This window comes from Cnephaeus nilssonii, assembly GCF_951640355.1.
Source record: "Cnephaeus nilssonii genome assembly, chromosome: 13".
NCBI lineage: Eukaryota > Metazoa > Chordata > Mammalia > Chiroptera > Vespertilionidae > Cnephaeus > Cnephaeus nilssonii.
Window position 1 is genome coordinate 5,475,795 of NC_137084.1, and position 17,323 is coordinate 5,493,117.

At 62.0% G+C, this 17,323-nt stretch overlaps 1 protein-coding gene across 9 annotated transcripts; it reads left to right on the forward strand.

Moving 5' to 3' along the window:
• The first annotated feature begins 1,281 nt into the window (after positions 1 to 1,281).
• On the forward strand, positions 1,282 to 17,220 carry EHBP1L1 (EH domain binding protein 1 like 1). 9 transcript variants are annotated; one of them, XM_079788255.1, is made up of 21 exons: positions 1,285 to 1,693; positions 4,109 to 4,166; positions 4,375 to 4,470; positions 4,809 to 4,862; positions 4,954 to 5,132; positions 5,211 to 5,353; positions 5,812 to 5,847; positions 5,935 to 6,000; positions 6,087 to 6,249; positions 6,418 to 7,162; positions 8,630 to 8,797; positions 9,242 to 9,399; positions 9,487 to 9,535; positions 9,957 to 10,592; positions 14,530 to 14,593; positions 14,711 to 14,766; positions 14,861 to 14,984; positions 15,245 to 15,344; positions 16,382 to 16,455; positions 16,539 to 16,653; positions 16,755 to 17,220. In XM_079788255.1, the coding sequence occupies exons 1-21, from the start codon at positions 1,590 to 1,592 to the stop codon at positions 16,852 to 16,854; spliced, it is 3,288 nt and encodes a 1,095-aa protein (XP_079644381.1). In that variant the 5' UTR covers positions 1,285 to 1,589; the 3' UTR covers positions 16,855 to 17,220. The 9 variants fall into 9 exon arrangements, with proteins under 9 accessions (XP_079644379.1, XP_079644380.1, XP_079644381.1 ...); XM_079788256.1 differs by having other exon boundaries at positions 8,636 to 8,797; XM_079788253.1 differs by having other exon boundaries at positions 1,282 to 1,693; positions 6,418 to 8,797.
• The last annotated feature ends 103 nt before the right edge of the window (positions 17,221 to 17,323 follow it).

Consider the following 17,323-nt stretch of genomic DNA (forward strand, 5'->3'; position numbering starts at 1 on the left):
CTCTGCTGGGACTGGGAGCCAAACCCACCAGAGGAGCCTGCACACTTGGGGACAGTTGGTACTCATGCCTTCATGCACACACAAACACCCCACAACTTTATACACACACACACACACACACACACACACACATATTATTATTGATTTCAGAGAGGAAGGGAGAGGGAGAGAGAAACATAAATGAGAGAGAAATATTGACCGGTTGCCTCTTGCACACCCCACATTGGGGATCGAGCCCACAACTCAGGCATGTGCCCTGACCTCCTGGTTCATAGGTTGACGCTCAGCCACTGAGCCATGCCGGCTGGGCATCACCCCACACCTTCGGAGACCAAGAAGAGAGAACAGGACCTCAAAGTCGCACACTTAGGCTTTGGGGATGCGCAGACCCACGCCCAGTTTCTTGCCTCCTGGAGACAGCTCAGCTGGTACTCCTGGCAGACGAGGCCTCCTGTGTAAACGGAGTGTCTACCAAGCACCAGGCCTCTCTGTCCGTGCACAAGCCTTGCCGAGCTCTGGGCCTGGCGGGGTGGGAACAGGCTCACGCGCTGCCCGCGACAGTTCCCTAACTCGGCTGGGCACCTGCGGCTCATTACCATACTGGGCGGACCGGTAGGCGATGCGGCTCTAATCTGGGTGTGAACAGCGGCTGACACCCAAGGCCGACTTCCCGGGGGCGGGAGAGTAAACACACTCCCGTTAGCGATAACGGATTCTCCTCAATGAAACCTCACGAAATGTAAGGTTTCCAAGCACCAACAAATGTCCAAGGCTTCATCCTCTCAGTCACTGGAAAAGGCGGAACTGTAATTGCTCCTATTTAACAGGGGGGCGCTGAGGCCCAGGGCCCCGCACTTTTTGGAGGTCGGGGTTTGACTCTGCAGCTCTGCTTGTTGGGGGTTGGGACTGGCTTCCCACTGACCGCTGAAGGCAGGCTCTGCCTGGCAAGTGGATGCCGCCCCCAGGCAGAGCCCCCCAGGCTGGCGCCTGACTCCCCCGCCTGCCACCCCGGCGTCGAGTACCGTCGGCTCTGGTCCAGGCTCGCACTGTGACCCTGAGCAAGTGTCTTCCCTTTTCTGGGCCTCTGTCTCCCAGCCTGTGAAATGGGGCTGCCGGTGCGTACCCCGCAGGCTGTGGGCGGGAAGGCAGCGCTCAGAGGGCGGCCCGAGGTGCCGTTACCCTCTCCCCGCAAGCGCGTCCACACCGCCTCGGAGCGCAACGAGCGGGCGCTGCAGTCCCGCCCCCCCCGCCCCCCCCCGCCCGGTCGCGGCGAAAGGCCCCGGAAGCCCGGCCGCCCCGCCCCGCGCCCGCGCCCGCCGGAGCCCCGCCCGCCTTCCGACGGGGGTGCGGCTCCAGGAAACGGCGCGCTCTCCGCTCCGCGCTCCAGGGACCCGACGCGCCCCGGCCCCGCCGTCTCAGCCAGACCCACAGGCGGCAGGCCGGCCCGCGGCCCGGGTCCGAGCCTCAGACCTCCGCACCGACGGGGCGGGCGGCGCGGCTAGGAGCCCCGGGAGCCATGGGGACCTGGGCGGGGTCAGCGGTCGCGGGCCAGCGGGAGCCCCGGTTCTGAGGAGCGGGCCGGCGGGGCCATGACCTCGGTGTGGAAGCGCCTGCAGCGCGTGGGCAAACGGGCCGCCAAGTTCCATTTCGTGGCCTGTTACCACGAGCTGGTGGTGGAGTGCACCAAGAAATGGTGAGTGGACGGGGCCCCGGACCCCGGGCTGCCTGGGACCCCATCCAGCCTTTGGAGCCTGAGAGAACCCCGTCCCCAGCGCAAGGACTAACGTGCCCCCCCCCCCCCCCCCGGCTCGGCCCCTGCTGTCCAGGCACAGACACTGAGAAGGGCCCTTGCAGCTTGTGGGACCCCTAGAGTTGGGGGGGTGGGAGCTTTGAGGGAGTGGAGTCAGGACTTCCGCCTGAGACTGTCTGTGCCCACACTTCCCTCAGCTGCGCTTGGGGCTGGGGGAAGGGAGGCCCCATGTTTTTGGCCAGAGGATGGTTCAAGGTGGCCAGCTTTGAGGTGCCGGCGCCAGGCTGGGGCGCAGCCTTCATGGGCCTCAGTCCAGCTCAGAACAAGGATGCTGTCCCCTCCTCCCTGCCCACTTGTTGAGCCAGAGAACACCCCCCCCCCCCCCAGCCAGACTGGGCTGGGGAGGCTGGATTCATCTCCACAATGTCCTTAAAAGGGGAAACTGAGCACTGGGAGGGATGAGGAGGGAGGCGGGAGTGGCTTAAAGGGGCCTCGGAGGTTGTGGGTCGGGGAAGAAAAGGCCTGGAGAGGGCAAGGTAGTGGGGTGGGGGAGACATGTGGGGGAGCAGGACCCGGCCTGGACTGCCAGAGGACCCAGGGGTAACTCATTCTCCACAGCTGCCTAGGCCCCTGCGTCACACCCTAAATATATGTGTTCACTGGTGTCAGCTTCCCTTGGCTGGATTAGGGCACAGCTGAGGGGATCTTACCCGCCAGGCTAAATTTAGGCTCCCAAGGGGAAGGGCTGCTGGGGTAGGAAGGGACTTGGGGTCCCTTAGGTAGCTGCCATATTCCTGGTCTTGCTGGGCCAGCCCGTTCAGCGAGGCCCAGAGCAGACAGGGGCTGGCAGGGGAGGGAACTCTGGCCCCTGGCGTCTACCTTGTACCCGCCACCCTGGGTGAGGTCCGAGGGTACTAGACGTGGCCCCGGAGAGCAGGCCAAAGGTGTGGGCAATGTCAGCGCAGGTGAGTCACACGGGCAGTCAGGGCCCCTGGGCTTCTGAGCCAGGTTAGGAGCTGCCCCTGCCCAGGTCCAAGCTCCCAGGAGGGCGTGCCCAGCCTGAGTCAGACTGTGTGGCCAGGCCCCGCCCTCCCCAGGCACCCCTGTCCACTTCCCCTTTCTGGGAAGGCCCCATGGATACCCCTGCCCGGCCTCACCTGCTGTTTGGGGCTGGGGAAAGGAGCTTGGCTCCAGGCCAGAGCCCTCTAGGGTCAGCTGTGTGACCTTTCCCGGCCCCCCAATCTCTCCAGGCCTCAGCATCCTCAGGGTTTGACGAGTGAGCCATTTATCTTGGCTCCGGCTCCAGAGGGGCAGTGAACTGGGTGAACTCAAGTGCCCTGGCGTGGGACTGGACACAGGCAAGGAGGCTCTCGTGCTGCCCTCGACCATCCCCACCCTCCTGGGCAGCAGTTGGACCCTCTAACCCACAGGGCCCCTTCCTCCAAGGCCCCGCCATGTGTTAGCTCCGTGCGGGGACTGGGCCCGCACAGGCGACTCTCCTCTTGATTTGTCTGTCTCCTCACATCTCTGCCCGCCCTCTGAGTCTGCCCTGCACGTGCTGTCCAGCTTAGATAGAACCTGCAGGTCTTCCTGGAGGCCCCTCACAGGAGTCAGGCACCTGCAAAGCTGGGGGCCGGGGCTCTGGGTTTGGAGGTGGGACGCACGCTGACTCTCCGGGCCGGTCCCGGGGCCCAGCAAAGGACTGGGCATAGAAGGCCCGGGAGGGTGTCTGAAAACAAGCGGACCCTCTGACCACCTCTCACCCCTGCCCCCTCCTCTGACTCAGGGCCTCCCCCCAAACTTGGACCTTGCACTTGCCAATCTACCTGGAGCCCTCACACTGCCCATCCCTCCCCCACTCATGCCTCTGCTCCCACATCCGATCTTAAGGAGACCCTGTGCAGGCACGACATGCTTGCGCGGCCCTCTCCCGCCTCTGAAGTCAGTCAATGTCTTTTTCTTCTCGATTCGCACTCTTCCCCCACCTTTGTTGTTCTGAGCCCAGCAGGGTCCTGCCTCTGCTTTGCTCTGCTCTGACCCTAAGATGCAACAGAGTGAAGGGCTTCTCTGAGCCTGGTCTGTGCCTCCGGCAGGGTCCTTGCTGAGTTTCTCTGTATCTGTCGGTGCCTTTCTCCCTGCCTTCATAATCCCCGCTGACCTGCATTGGGCCTTTGCCCTTCTGCCCTGGGCCCCGCCCTGCCTCAGCAGCCCCGCCCTGCTCCCTGTGGCTTCAGATAAGGGGCTGTCGGTGCCCTCTCCTGGGGGAGGGGAATGTGGGCAGAGGGAAGACCCTGGAGGAGATGGAGAAGCTGGGCAGCCTGACTGAGCATCCCCCCTCCCCTCCCCCACCCCTCCCAGGCAGCCGGATAAGTTGGTGGTGGTGTGGACCCGGCGGAACCGACGCATCTGCTCCAAGGTGGGGGAGATGGTAGCTGGGGATACAGGTTAGGGGTGGGGCCAGTGAGGGGGCATGGGTAAAGTGGGAGAGGGCGGATGGGGTCGTGGACTCGGGTTCGGATCAGAATCCACAGAATGGAGAGAAAGATGCGGTCAAGGTTGAAGACAAGGGCAAAGGGGGAGGGGAAGCGTTAAGATTGGGGGAGGACTCAGACTGCTCGTTGCAGGCCCACAGCTGGCAGCCGGGCATCCAGAACCCATACCGGGGCACCGTGGTGTGGATGGTGCCTGAGAACGTGGACATCTCCGTGACCCTGTACAGGGTGAGTCTCCCCTCCACACAGAGGGACTGGGCTGGCGAGTACAGCCAGGGGGTCCCCTGCTGGGCTGTCACTCCAAACAGGAAAGACTGGTGAGACCAAGAATAGGGCTGCCTTTTCAGCGTGAGTGGCCAGGCGGTCTCCTTGGAGGAGGTCACGTTGACCTGCCACAGGCAGTAGGAGAGACAGCTGGGATCAGGAGAAGCTAGGGGCAGCCCAGGCGGGATGGACCAGCACGTGGGAAGGCCCCAACCAAACCCCCCCTGAGCCGCCACAGGCTCTTCTCCCGGCCCTGCCCCTACCCAGCAGCCCCTGTGCTCACCAGGGCCCCCTTTCCCCAGGACCCCCACGTGGACCAGTATGAGGCCAAAGAGTGGACGTTTGTTATTGAAAATGTGAGTGCCTGTGGTGGGCTGGGGGCTGGGGTCTTGGGGGCTCTGGGGCAGCGCTGTACTCATTCCTCCGGCCCCTCCCCCTGGCCCACAGGAGTCCAAGGGGCAGCGGAAGGTGCTGGCCTCGGCCGAGGTGGACCTGGCCCGCCACGCGGGGCCCGTGCCTGCCCAAGTCCCGCTGCGGCTGCGGCTGAAGGCCAAGTCGGTGAAGGTGGTACATGCGGAGCTGAGCCTCACCCTCTCGGGGGTGCTGCTGCGGGAGGGCCGTGCCACGTGAGTGTCTGCCCGCCCTCCTTGGCCCTAGTTTTCAATCTCTGATGCCAACCCTTACTCCTGACCTCTGACCCCCAGGGACGATGACATGCAGAGTCTGGCGAGCCTTATGAGCGTGAAGCCTAGTGACGTGGGCAACTTGGACGACTTTGCCGAGAGTGACGAGGAGGAGGCTAATGGTCCAGGGGCCCCCGAGGCTCGGGCTCATGCCCCCCAGCCAGGTGGGCTGACAGCCGTGGCCGTGGACTGACCACCAAGACGGAGGGAGGGTGGGCCATAGAAGCCACTTGCCCTGTGGGGCAGGGGCAGCTTGTGCCCGCCCCGTGGCGGGAGCTCACAATTGCCCAGGCAGCTCTGCCCTGCCCTGCCACCCTGGTTGTCCAAACTTAGCCCCCGCTCCTGTGGTGGCCTGGGTCCTTGGCTGAGTCCTGCAGGATGCGTTCCCAGGGTTCCCCGTGCCCCTGGCCCGCTCCACCCCTGAGTGGGTGCCTCCCCCACCTTGTACTTGTCCTATAACGTGCCCAAGGTGCAGAGAGGGGCTGCAGCCCACCCTCACCGCCCACGCTTCTACCCCTCACCAGCTTCCTTATCCCTCCCTTTAGCTTATTAAGGCTTTTTTCTGTCTGTCCTCCTGGTTCTCTCTTTTTCTCTGCATTCTCGCACCTGTCTCTTCTCGCAGGCCGGGGCGGCGCCCTGAGGCCGGGGCTGCTCCCAGGTAGGCCCAGCGCTCTGTTGGAGGGCGGGGGTCAGACCTTCAGGGCTCTGCCTTGAGCTGAACCTGCCCCTCCAAACCCTTCCCCAGATCCCCCTCGAGAGCTGAAGACGCTTTGTGAGGAGGAGGAGGGCCGCGCACAGCCCGGGCAGGCAGGTGAGGCCCAGACTGGGGCTGGATGGGGCCTGGACCTCAGTCACGGGGCCCAGGCCTCAGCACCGCCCTCCTTCCTTCTTCCCCAGCTGCCAGCCCTCCTAGTACTGCGGATGCCGGCCCAGCCCCTGTGAGTGTCCCTGCGCCCCCAGCCAGGGCCTCCCGGGGCCAGGGGTCAGAACCAGCTACTGTAGTCGGGGGCCAGGTGGGGCCTGAAGCCCCAAGGCCCCCTGGAACCCCACTGGAGACAAGGTGAGCTTTGGAACCAGCCCCACCCCTGTGCCCTGACCAATTAGGAAGCTGCACTCTCTCTACCAACCTGCCTCTCCAGCACCCCAGCAATCTGAGGGGAAGGGGGGTGGGGCTGAGAGTGGGGGGGCCAAATGACTCCTCCAACACCCCCTCCTGCTCTCTCCTCAGGTCCTCAAGACATTCAGGCCAGGATTTGGCCCCCATCCCGGCCCCTCGGCTCCGGAAAGGCTCTGATGCCCCCTGGCCCTCAGTCCCCCAAGGGAAAGATGAGGCCCCCAAAGCCTCAGGGGCTCCCCCAGCAGGAGTGGGTTCTGCTGGGGAGACCCAGGCCCAGGCAAGCCCTCAGGAAGGGACAGAGACCCAGGGAGCCAGGCCAAGCTCAGGCATTGAGGATGGAGGCTGCAGAAACTCTTTGGGAGAGCAGAAAGTCAAGGTTGAGGAAGGCACCATTGGGGACAGGCCAGAGGCCAGTGGGGTGGACACTGAGCAGGGGTCAGGACCCAGAGGAGTGAACACTAAGAGGTCAGAGGTCAGAACTGGGGAGGCTGAAGAGAGTTCAGAAGTTAGTCAAGTGGGTGCTGAGCAGAGGTCAAACATGAGACATGTGGACACTAAGGGACCAGAGGCTACAGGGGCGATGTCTGAGGCAAGGGCGCAGGGGACTCCTGAGGCTCCTCTGCGGGCCTCTCTGGGGAGGACAGGGGTCAGCACCCAGGATGAGGCTCCTACTGTCCAGAGCTCACCCCCAGCAGAACCTGCAGGGCATTCCAGGCATCTCAGTGACTCCAAGGGGTCCAGGGCTGCTGCAGGCCAGGAGAGAGAGGGTGCAGAGGTGAGGGGCGGGGCCTCTGGTGTTGGGGGGACAGGCCTGGAGCATGGCCCCTCTGTTGGAGCAGCAAGCACCGGGCCCCAGGTGAGCAGGTCCCAGGAAGCCCCACCCATAGCTGACCAGGGGGCAGTGTCTAGGGATCTGGGGGTCTGGGAGGCAGAAACGGGGGTCTTGAGCGTCCTGGGAACAGAGATGGGGGTGACAGAATCAGAGGTTCTGGGGACCCAGGAGACAGAAGCAGAGGGATCAGGGGTCCTTGAGTCAGAAGCCTCTGGGATGGCAGAGTCTGAGGAACTGGAGATCCAGAAAACAGAGGCTGGGGCTTCAGGAGTTCTGAGAACAGAGACTGGGATGGCAGAGACTGAGATATTGGGGGCCCAGGTGATAACAGGGGGCTCAGGGGTACTGAGAATAGAAGCAGAGATAGCAGAGCCTGCAATACTGGGGGCCAAGGAGACAGAGGTGGGAGGGTCAGGGGTCTCAGCAATAAAATCCGAGGTATCAGGGACCCAGGAAACAGAAGTAGGAGGTTCTGAGGTTCCAGGGTTTGAGACTGAGACAACAAAGGCAAAGATACTGGGGACCCAGGAGAAAACAGCTGAGGGCTCAGGGGTCCCCGAGATAGAAACAGAGGTAGAGGGTTCAGGGGTCCCAGGGATGGAGACTGAGACAGAAGCTGAGATATTGGAGACCCAGGAGGTAGCAGCTGGGGGTTCAGGGGTCCCAGGGGTGGTGGCTGAGACAGAAGCTGAGATATTGGGGACCCAGGAGGTAGCAGCTGGGGGTTCAGGGGTCCCAGGGGTGGTGGCTGAGACAGAAGCTGAGATATTGGGGACCCAGGAGGTAGCAGCTGGGGGTTCAGGGGTCCCAGGGATGGGGACTGAGACAGCAGAAGCTGAGATATTGGGGACCCAGGAGGTAGCAGCTGGGGGTTCAGGGGTCCCAGGGATGGGGACTGAGACAGCAGAAGCTGAGATATTGGGGACCCAGGAGGTAGCAGCTGGAGGTTTAGGGGTCCCAGGGGTGGTGGCTGAGACAGAAGCTGAGATATTGGAGACCCAGGAGGTAGCAGCTGGGGATTCAGGGGTCCCAGGGGTGATGGCTGAGACAGAAGCTGAGATATTGGGGACACAGGAGGTAGCAGCCGGAGGTTCAGGGGTCGCAGGGGTGGGGACTGAGACAGCAGGGACTCAGGAGACAGAGGTGGGGGATTCAGGGGTCTCAGGGCCAGAGGTTGGAATGTCAGAGGCTGAGGGACTGGGGACTCAACAGACAGAAAGAACCATTTTGGAGGCTGAGAACTCCAAGGTCCCTGGGGTCCTGGAGGCAGAGACTGGGCTCTGCGGGAGCTTCATGTATGAGGCGTTAAAGGCCCCAGTTCCTAAGCATGGAGTTTTAAGGTCCCAGGGATCAGAGGCAGAGCCTGCAGTTTTGAGGGTCCAGGAGTTGGAGGCTGGGGTTTTGGGGATTTCAGAGGCCAAGGTTTGGGGAGCCTGTGAAGCAGAGATGGAAGTTTTAGGTCCTCCAGAGAACCAATCTGGTATTTTTGAGGCCCAGGAAGCAGAGGCTGGGGTCTCGGGAACCGAGAAGGGGAGAGAAGCTGAGGCCAGCCTGATTGAGACGCAGGTGGCCAGTGGGGCAGGGGCTGGGGTGCCCAGGCCCTCAGGGGCCTCTTCCCCAGAGGAGCCTGAAGAGGACAGGAGGCTGCCCGGCAGCCAGGTAGGGATGGGGGCTGCCGAGGGCCCAGTCTTCTGCTTCCCACTAACCTGGGGCTGAGCTAACGGCGGCTCTGCATGGACCCACCTGGTCGACTGGGGTGGGGTGGCGCGGGCTCAGCTTCAAGGAGCCCCTCACCCCTTCCTCTCTCAGGATACCCTGGCTCCCCCACCCTGTCTTCCCTGGGCTGCATGGAGTGGGACATCCTTAAGCTGGTTTTTCTGGGCTGACCTTGAGGTGTGGCTGCTGTGACCTCTGACCTTGCCTGGGGGCCACTGATCTTTTCGGTGACTTTGGTAGATAACCCCAGAGCTGGAAACTTGCCTGGCTCCAAGGCTGTGGCCGGTGGTCTCTGGTGACTCCTACAAACCCAGAGCTGGGGCTGTTCTATGCCCAAGGGCAGAGGGCACATGTTCACACCCCCTAAGCCCATCCCTGTGTCCCCAGGCACTACCTGCCCTGGTCAGCTCCAGCCAGTCCCTGCTGGAGTGGTGCCAGGAAGTCACCGCTGGCTACCGCGGCGTCCGAGTCACCAACTTTACTACATCCTGGCGCAATGGTTTGGCTTTCTGCGCCATCCTGCACCGATTCTACCCAGACAAGATGTGAGCCACCAAAGGGGGTAGGAATGCACTGGGGAGCCTGCCGGGAGGGCAGTGTGAACCAGCCTCTGACCAGCGCTCTCTCCACAGCGACTATGCCTCCCTTGACCCACTCAACATCAAGCAGAACAACAAGCAGGTGAGATGGGAGGGAGCAGGGCCTGGCGGGAAGGAGGGTCCCAGATTGCGGTCCCAATGTCTGCAGGAGAGGAATCTGGGCTGGCGGCCCCAGCCTTGGCTTTTGGAAGTTCTGCCACCTTTTACCCTTTCGGTCTTTTAAAATTTAAATTGCTCATTTCCCAGAGTTTAGTTGTGTGGGTTTTAAAGCATATTTCCACTCGTTGGTTTTTCCAAAACCACTCCTTCGTGTGCAGTTGCTGAGTTACATGAGCGTAGCACTGTTGCTACGCTTCCTCCAATGGGAGAGCGAAGGCGTTGCTAGGCAAACCTTGGCATGCGGGTCGTGGGGACCCGGGGCGGTCCAGGGTGGTGCCACAGCGTAGCTGGGCAACCACCGCCAACCGGGCTGCCACCGCTGACCCCAAGCGCTCCGTTCCTAGGCCTTCGATGGCTTCGCAGCCCTGGGCGTGTCGCGGCTGCTGGAGCCCGCGGACATGGTGCTGCTGTCGGTGCCCGACAAGCTCATAGTCATGACCTACCTGTGCCAGATCCGCGCCTTCTGCACGGGGCAGGAGCTGCAGCTGGTGCAGCTGGAGGGCGGTGGCCGAGCTGGCACGTACCGTGTGGCCAGCACCCAGTCCAGCCCGCCCGACGACCTGGACGCCAGTGGCCTGGCACAGCGGCTGCGGGAGCACCGGGCAGAGTCGCCGGAGGAGCCCAAGGAGGCTGCGAGCCACGGGGAAGGGGCAGCCCCCGAGGGGGCGTCCAAGGACCGAGGGGCCGAGGCCGCCCAGGAGGCGCGCTCTGCGGAGGCCCCGGCTGAGGGCCCCGGAGCCCGAGCGGCGGTGCCCGCGGCCGAGGGGCTGGTGAACGGGGCCGGAGCGCCGGGCGCGGGCGGCGGCGTGCGGCTGCGGCGGTCATCGGTGAACGGGGAGGCCGGGCCGGTGCCCCCGCCCCGCGCGCACGGCTCCTTCTCCCACGTGCGGGACGCCGACCTGCTGAAGAAGCGGCGCTCGCGGCTGCGGAACAGCAACTCCTTCTCCGTGGAGGACCCCGACTCCGGAGCCCCGGCTGCGGTGAGTGCTCCCCGCGGTGTGGGTCATGGGGAGCTCAGGGGCGGATCCCGAGGTGCCCCGAGGGCAGAGCTGGCGTGGGGGAGGGGTTTGGGGGGAGGGGCACTCAGCGGGGCTCGGAGGCACTCTGATCGGAGGGAAGAGCCCTGGCCGCTTCCAGCCTTAGGCACATGCTGTGGGTCTTTAAGTCTTGGCACCCAGCTCGGGGAATCATGGGCTCTAGAGGGAAGGCCCAGAAGGCTCCAGGTTGTCCGCACGCAGGGCAGCACGCCATGTGGCCTTTAGGGTGGGCTGGGCCTTTCTTCCCCTGCAGGTGGCCCAGGGTTAACCCGTAGCGATCCATCGCTGCCTTGCAAGCTGGGGGCAAGGTTCCCATACCCAAGAGGGCCATTCAGGGACTCCCAACACCAAGAGTCTCTGACTTACTTGGGTCTTTAACTCCAGATGCTGGAAACCAATTTCCTCCTTTCTGTGATAATGGGAGGTTGGAGATTGGATACCCTGCTGGGCACCCATGTACTCCCATCCCCTGCAGGTCTCAGGTCAGAGTCTGCCGGGGTGTCACGTGGTCACGACAGATCTTAAAGGGGAGATGGTCCCAGAGAGGGCAGGGGTTTGCGCAAGGACTCCGAGCCACTGAAGTCCAGGCCGTGGGCTTTCCAGCTGGGGTCTGCCCACTCCATCATCCTGCCTGTGACGGCAGGAGCAGCGGTCAGACCACTCCAGCCTCCAGCTGCCGGGGGTGGCTCCCGAGTTCTAAGAAAGGAGGGAATACACTGGGAAGCCTTTTCTGAGCCAGGCCGATGGGTCAGGCAGGTTTCCCGGGGGGGGGGGGGGAGAGGGGATGGGAGGGGTGGTTCTAAAGTGGAGGGGCCGCACAAGCCAAAACATGGCAGCAGGGAAGCTCAGGTCTCGTGGGTCAGGTCCGCAGGTGGTGGCGAGGCCGCCCGGGCAGCAGAAGCCTTGAGGGCAGGGTCAGAGGCACGGCACTGAGCCCGTGATGGGAGACAGGGAGGGCCCGAAGGCACCCACAGGAGGTGTGATAGACAGGAGTCAGAGGGCCACGGCCACCCGGCCTAGCCAGTCTGCTGGCCTCTGGACACAGCCTTGTGAATGTCAGTGGCTTCCCAGTGGCGTAGCTCAGTGGTTGAGCGTCTATCTAAGGACCAGGAGGCAGCCAATCAGTGATTCTCTCTCATCAGTGACGTTTCTATCCTCTCTCCCTCTCCCTTCCTCTCCGAAATTAATCAAAATATAAAAAATAAATAAATAAAGGGGAGACTTCATCCTACAGTCTTCTGGGCCCAAGTTCAGTACCTGGTCCTTCCAAGCCAGGCCTCTTCCTGTTCTTGTCCCACAGGAGATATTGGACCAATGGGACTGGAGAGGACTTCTCCTCATTGGCCACTCCCATCCCCCCGTGCTTCTGTGTGCAGGGGGAGCATGCCAGGCCTGGCCTCACCCTTGGGCACTCCCAGTGTCCTGGAGGAGGATGAAGTCAGGCACCTTGGAGCTGGGGTGGGGCTGAAGCGATGCCATGAGGAGGGCAGCATGCCTCTGGGGCAGTTCAGCAAGGCTTCCTGGAGCAGGGGCCGTACCTAAGGGTGCAGGAAGGGGAATTTGGGCCAGACAGGAGGAAGTATTGGAATTCCCACCAGGGCTGGTGTGAGTAAGCTCAGTTGCTGCTGAGGTTGGGGTTTCTCCACTGTCCTGCCTCTGCCTGCCTGGTGGTTGAGCTCTTGCTGTGTGCCTGGCTTGCCTCCACACCCATACTGACTCCTCACAATGCCCCTTCCAGGGAGGAATGACTAGCCCATTTTGCAGGTGAGAACATTGAGGCTCAGGGAGATGATGAAAGAGGCAAAGGGTGTGAACCCAGCTTCTGAGCCTGAACTCCTACATCAGTGATGGGCAACCTTTTGAGCTTGGTGTGTCAAACTTCGCCAAAAAACTGAGCATAACTCGGGTAGTGTGTCACTTTGAGGAAAAAACTAACTCCAAGACTCTAGTCACAAATGTTTCATCCTCAGGAGCAGCAAATGTTTCATCCTCGGCATGCGGCCGCGTGTCATCAGAAATGGCTACGCGTGTCAGTGCTGACACGCGTGTCATAGGTTCGCCATCACTGTCCTACATGGTGGCCTCTTCTGGGCCCAGCACTATTGACTGGTGTGTGACCCCGGTAAAGCCACCTCCCCTCTGTGCTCTTCTCCTGACGACGAGAGGCAAAGGCATGGAAGTTCTTTGCAGAGGAGCCTGGGAATCCACTGCAGGGTGCTTTCTGAAAAGGCACCTGTGTTTCCCTCAGTGTCTGTCTGGAGCCTGCAACTCCAGGTCACACAGGGCTGGGATTTCTTCCCCTTTGACATTCAAGAACACAAACAGGCCCAGTGGTTCTGTTCAGCCTAGAGGCAAGCAGCAAATCAGTGGCCAAGCTGGGAACAAACCTTTGGATTAGACATCCCTGGGCCCTAGGCCAGGCTCTGTATGAGCCTCATCTATGACCCTCAGTTTCCTCATCTGTAAAGTGGGGATAGTAGTCGTCCCTGCCTCTCAGGGTTGTTGGGAGAACTAAAGGAGCTAATACATGCATAGTGCCCAGTGTAAGGATGCTGAATCAATGTCAGCTATTCTTTAATGCTAATATAATAATAATGTTTTATGTTAATCAGTGTACTCTGAGTGCATTCTCTGGGCCCCACCCTGTCTGCAGGGGCTACCTCTGGCCAGGGAGACATGGGTAACTAACAGCCATGATGGGGTGGGGGGTGGGGCTATGATGGGGGAGGCCCAGGAGGCCACGGAGGAAGCATCGGCCCAGCCTGGGGCTGAGGGGGCGCTTCCGGAGGCATGAAGGGCAAAGAGGGAAGCAGAAAGCGGTACGGGAGCCCGAAGGGGCTTCTGGAGGAGGTGGATGAGCCCAGTCATGAAGGTCAAGTTGACTCCAGGCTGAGGAAGCTACTTGGGGAAGTGAAGTCCACGACTGCAGCTGGAGGGTGGCGACTGGGTGGGGTTCAGGGTAGTGGGAGTTGAGGGTGCAGCTGCCGGTAGGCCTTGGCAACGAGGCTGGGGGCTGGAGAGGTGGAGGGTTAGGAAGACCCTTCAGTTGTGGCCTTAGGGTGGTTAGCAGGCAGGGCACGGGTAGTGGCTGGTGAGGAGTCCACCTCTGACTCAGGCCAGAGAGATGGCACCTGAGCAAGGGGTGTCTCGGGCTCCCTCTCAGAGGGGTGGACAGTGGGGTGACTTAGAGCAGGAGCCATCATTGGAGCCTGGCTGTCAGCTGAGCTGACAGTTGGGGGCCCCCAGGTCAGTCCCCGGGAGTCGCCAGGGGCGGGGCACATCAGGGGCCAGTCCTGCCCTTCCAGTCTAAAATGGTAGTTCCAGGCAACTTTCCTGTTCTGAGTGATATGTGAAGTGGGGCTGGCTCTAGGCATAGAAATTGGTAACAGGAGAGCACCCCCTTTTGGTCAGTAGGTGGAGGTGCTGGCTCAGGATGGCCACATCAGGCCAGCTCTGTCGCGGTGTGGGGCCCTGGCCCTGATGGGATGCCAGCACTAGGTGGCAGGAGTCAGAGGTGGCCTGAGAGAGGGAGCGCCATGGAAGAGGGGGCAATGGGGGAAGGAGAGGCTCCAGTTGGCCGCTTCACAGCCTCTCACCCCTGACTCTCACCAGTACTCTGTGAGGACCCAGGTGAGGCTCAGAGAGTGGGAGTCGACTGGCCAGGACCACAGGGCCAGGGGTGGAGGCCGCCTTCCTCTGAGGAGGCGTTCTTCCTAGAGGAGCTAGGGGTTGGGGCGCTGTGTGGGCAGGACTGGAGACACAGCTGGGTGGGCAGGGTATGGAATTGCGGGTCCTTCCCTACGTGTGTAAGGCTCTGGCTGGGTCCAGGGTGGGATTGTGGGGGAGCCCTCCAAGCCGTCACTGTCCCCTTCCTCCACAGGAAGGCCTGAGCCCTGCCCCCAGCCCACCCACAGCCCCAGCCCCAGCCCCACAGCAGCCCTCTGGTGAGTAGTTTTGACGGGTGGACCCAGCTCAACCCAAGCTGCTCATTGATCCTGCACTGGGGACCTCTTGGGGGCAGGCGTCAGCTGGAGGTGCCTTAGCCTGGTCTCTGTCTGCAGGCGGCAGTCCCCCCTTGGAGGAGCCATCCCCAAACCCAGGGGAAGAGGCTGGGCTGGTAAGGTGGGCTGAGGGGGGAGGAGCTGACGAGTGGGCACTTCCTAGGCAGGGCCTGGGCAGAATCCACCCTGTTCCCCCTCCCTTTTCCCCAGCAACGGTTCCAGGACACAAGTCAGTACGTGTGCGCAGAGCTGCAGGCCCTGGAACAGGAGCAGAGGCAGATAGATGGGCGGGCAGCTGAGGTGGAGACGCAGCTGAGGAGCCTTATGGCATCAGGTGGGCCAGGCACCTAGAGTCCACTCCCCAACACATGCCACCAGATCTGCCCAGTCCTGCGGCCCTTCCTGACCTGGGGAGGAGTGGGGGGGGAGGCAAGACTGGGTTCATCAACCCCGTTTACAGCTGGGCACCCTGAGGCCCTGAGCAGGGAAGCAGCTTGCTGGAGACACACACTCTGGCTTCTGGGATGCCATAAGGGAGCACCCCCCCCCCCCCCGGGTTCAGGGGCAGCCTGGTGACTGTCAGGCCGGGCTCAGGTGCCAACAAGCTGCAGGAGGAGATGCTGATCCAGGAGTGGTTCACACTGGTCAACAAGAAGAACGCTCTCATCCGGCGGCAGGACCAGCTGCAGCTGCTGTGAGTGCTGGCCCCTCGCTGTCCAGGCCCCACCCCGCCACCCACGGCCCACAGAGCAGAGAAGCTTTGCTACTTTGATTAGAGCGACTCACTGCTTTCTTCTTTCTATGAAGATCTTTTTGAAAAATTGCTCAGCCATCTTATTCTCTCCCGCCCCCCAATTTCCTGTTTAAAGTGTGTACCTCTTAAATTGGTGCTAATTTTGCTAATGAGAGAAAAATGTGGTGCAGACAGACAGGTGGGGGCTGAGGCCCTAGTTTGACCCTGCTCCTTTACAGTCAGGAAAACTGAGGCCCAGAGAGACCTGAGCTGGTTCCCCCCAGTGGCATCAGAGAAGCCACTCTGGCAATAATCGCCTTTGGAATCCTGCATTTTGGATCATTTTTCAGAATAATTTTAATACTTGCTGTTTATAAGTAATGTTCATGCGAATAATCCCACTGAGTTGCTTATTATTTTATTTATTTTTAAATCCTCACCAGAGGAAATGTTTGTTTTTTTCATTGATTCTAGAGAGAGAGCGGAAGGGGGGGGGGGAGAGAGAGAGGGAGATACATCCATTAGTTGCCTCCCATATGTCTCCCAACTGGGATTGAACCCACGACCATTCAGTGCAGGGAGCGATGCTCTAACCCACTGAGCAACACAGAGGGCTGTTTTATATTTTTAAAAGGGGTGGGGCACCCTGGCCGGGTAGTGCAGTGGTTAGAAAGTCATCCCCGTAGGCCAAGGTTGCAAGTTTGATCTCTGGTCAGGGCACATACAAGTAGCAAAGGATGAATGCATATGTAAGTGGAACAACAATATCAATGTTTCTCTCTCAAATCAATAATTAAAAATAAAATAAAAGGGGTGGGGGATGGGAGGAGACAATATAAACTTCCAACTGGGGAACAGTTGGAACCAAAGAGATGGCTGACTCCAGGAGATAGCTCTGCCCTCGGCCCAGTCCTCGGGAGACCTGGTGGTGAGGTGGATGGGGGCCAGGGAGTGGCTCTCCGTTCCCCTTCCCCTGACCCGTCACCTCCGCCTCCCAGCATCGAGGAGCAGGACTTGGAGCGGAGGTTCGAGCTGCTGAGCCGGGAGCTACGGGCCATGCTGGCCATCGAAGGTGGGAGACGGGGCCGGAGGGGCCTGGGTCGAGGACGGGGCCGCGGCCGGTGCCTCCTGACCCTCCGCCCCTTCCGCCCTCAGACTGGCTGAAGACGGCGGCGCAGCAGCACCGAGAGCAGCTCTTGCTGGAGGAGTTGGTGTCGCTGGTGAACCAGCGCGACGAGCTGGTCCGGGACTTGGACCACAAGGAGCGGATGTGAGTGTGGCCGGGGCGCGCGGGGAGCGGGGAGGGCCCGGGAGCGCACCCCCGGGCGCTGGGCATGGCCCCGCGGGCTGACGCGCCCCCGCCCCGCCCAGCGCCCTGGAGGAGGACGAGCGCCTGGAGCGCGGCCTGGAGCAGCGGCGCCGCAAGCTGAGCCGGCAGCTGAGCCGGCGCGAACGCTGTGTGCTGAGCTGAGCCGCCGCCGGAGCCCTCGCTTGCCGGTCGCCGGGCGCATCGCCGCCCCGCCGGGCGCTCCCGACGACCCGGCCCTCTCGGCTGCCGCGCGCGGCCTGTAGGGGCCGCTGTCGCTCCTTTACCGGGAGGCTCGGGCGGCCCTTGGGTGCCGCGGGGCGGAGCGGCGCGCCCTCGGGCCGTATTTATTTGTCTGTGTGTGAGTGAGTGTGTGTTCGCGGGGGCTGGGGGTCCCCGGGGCGCCGCGCAGAGCCCCTCCTCGACGGCAGGGCCCGGGTGGCCAGCCCCAGGGGAGCGGGGCGGTTGTGAACTGCCGCGCCCTCCCCTCCTCTGCTTCCTGTTCGCTGTGAGCAATAAAGTTGGACAAGGCCTCACAGCACCGACTCTTTCTCTTTCTCGGGGCAGCTGGGGTTTTCAATGGACGGAAGGGGTTGGCGCTTAGGCCGATAAGGTTGTCTGCGATCCTAAACGG

Bases quoted from the DNA above. Each gene is read 5' to 3' on its own strand.
- EHBP1L1 (XM_079788253.1), top strand. From the start codon at position 1,590: ATGACCTCGGTGTGGAAGCGCCTGCAGCGCGTGGGCAAACGGGCCGCC. The intron at 6,250-6,417 runs GTGAGCTTTGGA...CTCTCTCCTCAG, and splicing joins GGAACCCCACTGGAGACAAG to GTCCTCAAGACATTCAGGCC. The intron at 15,345-16,381 runs GTGAGTGCTGGC...TCCGCCTCCCAG, and splicing joins CAGGACCAGCTGCAGCTGCT to CATCGAGGAGCAGGACTTGG.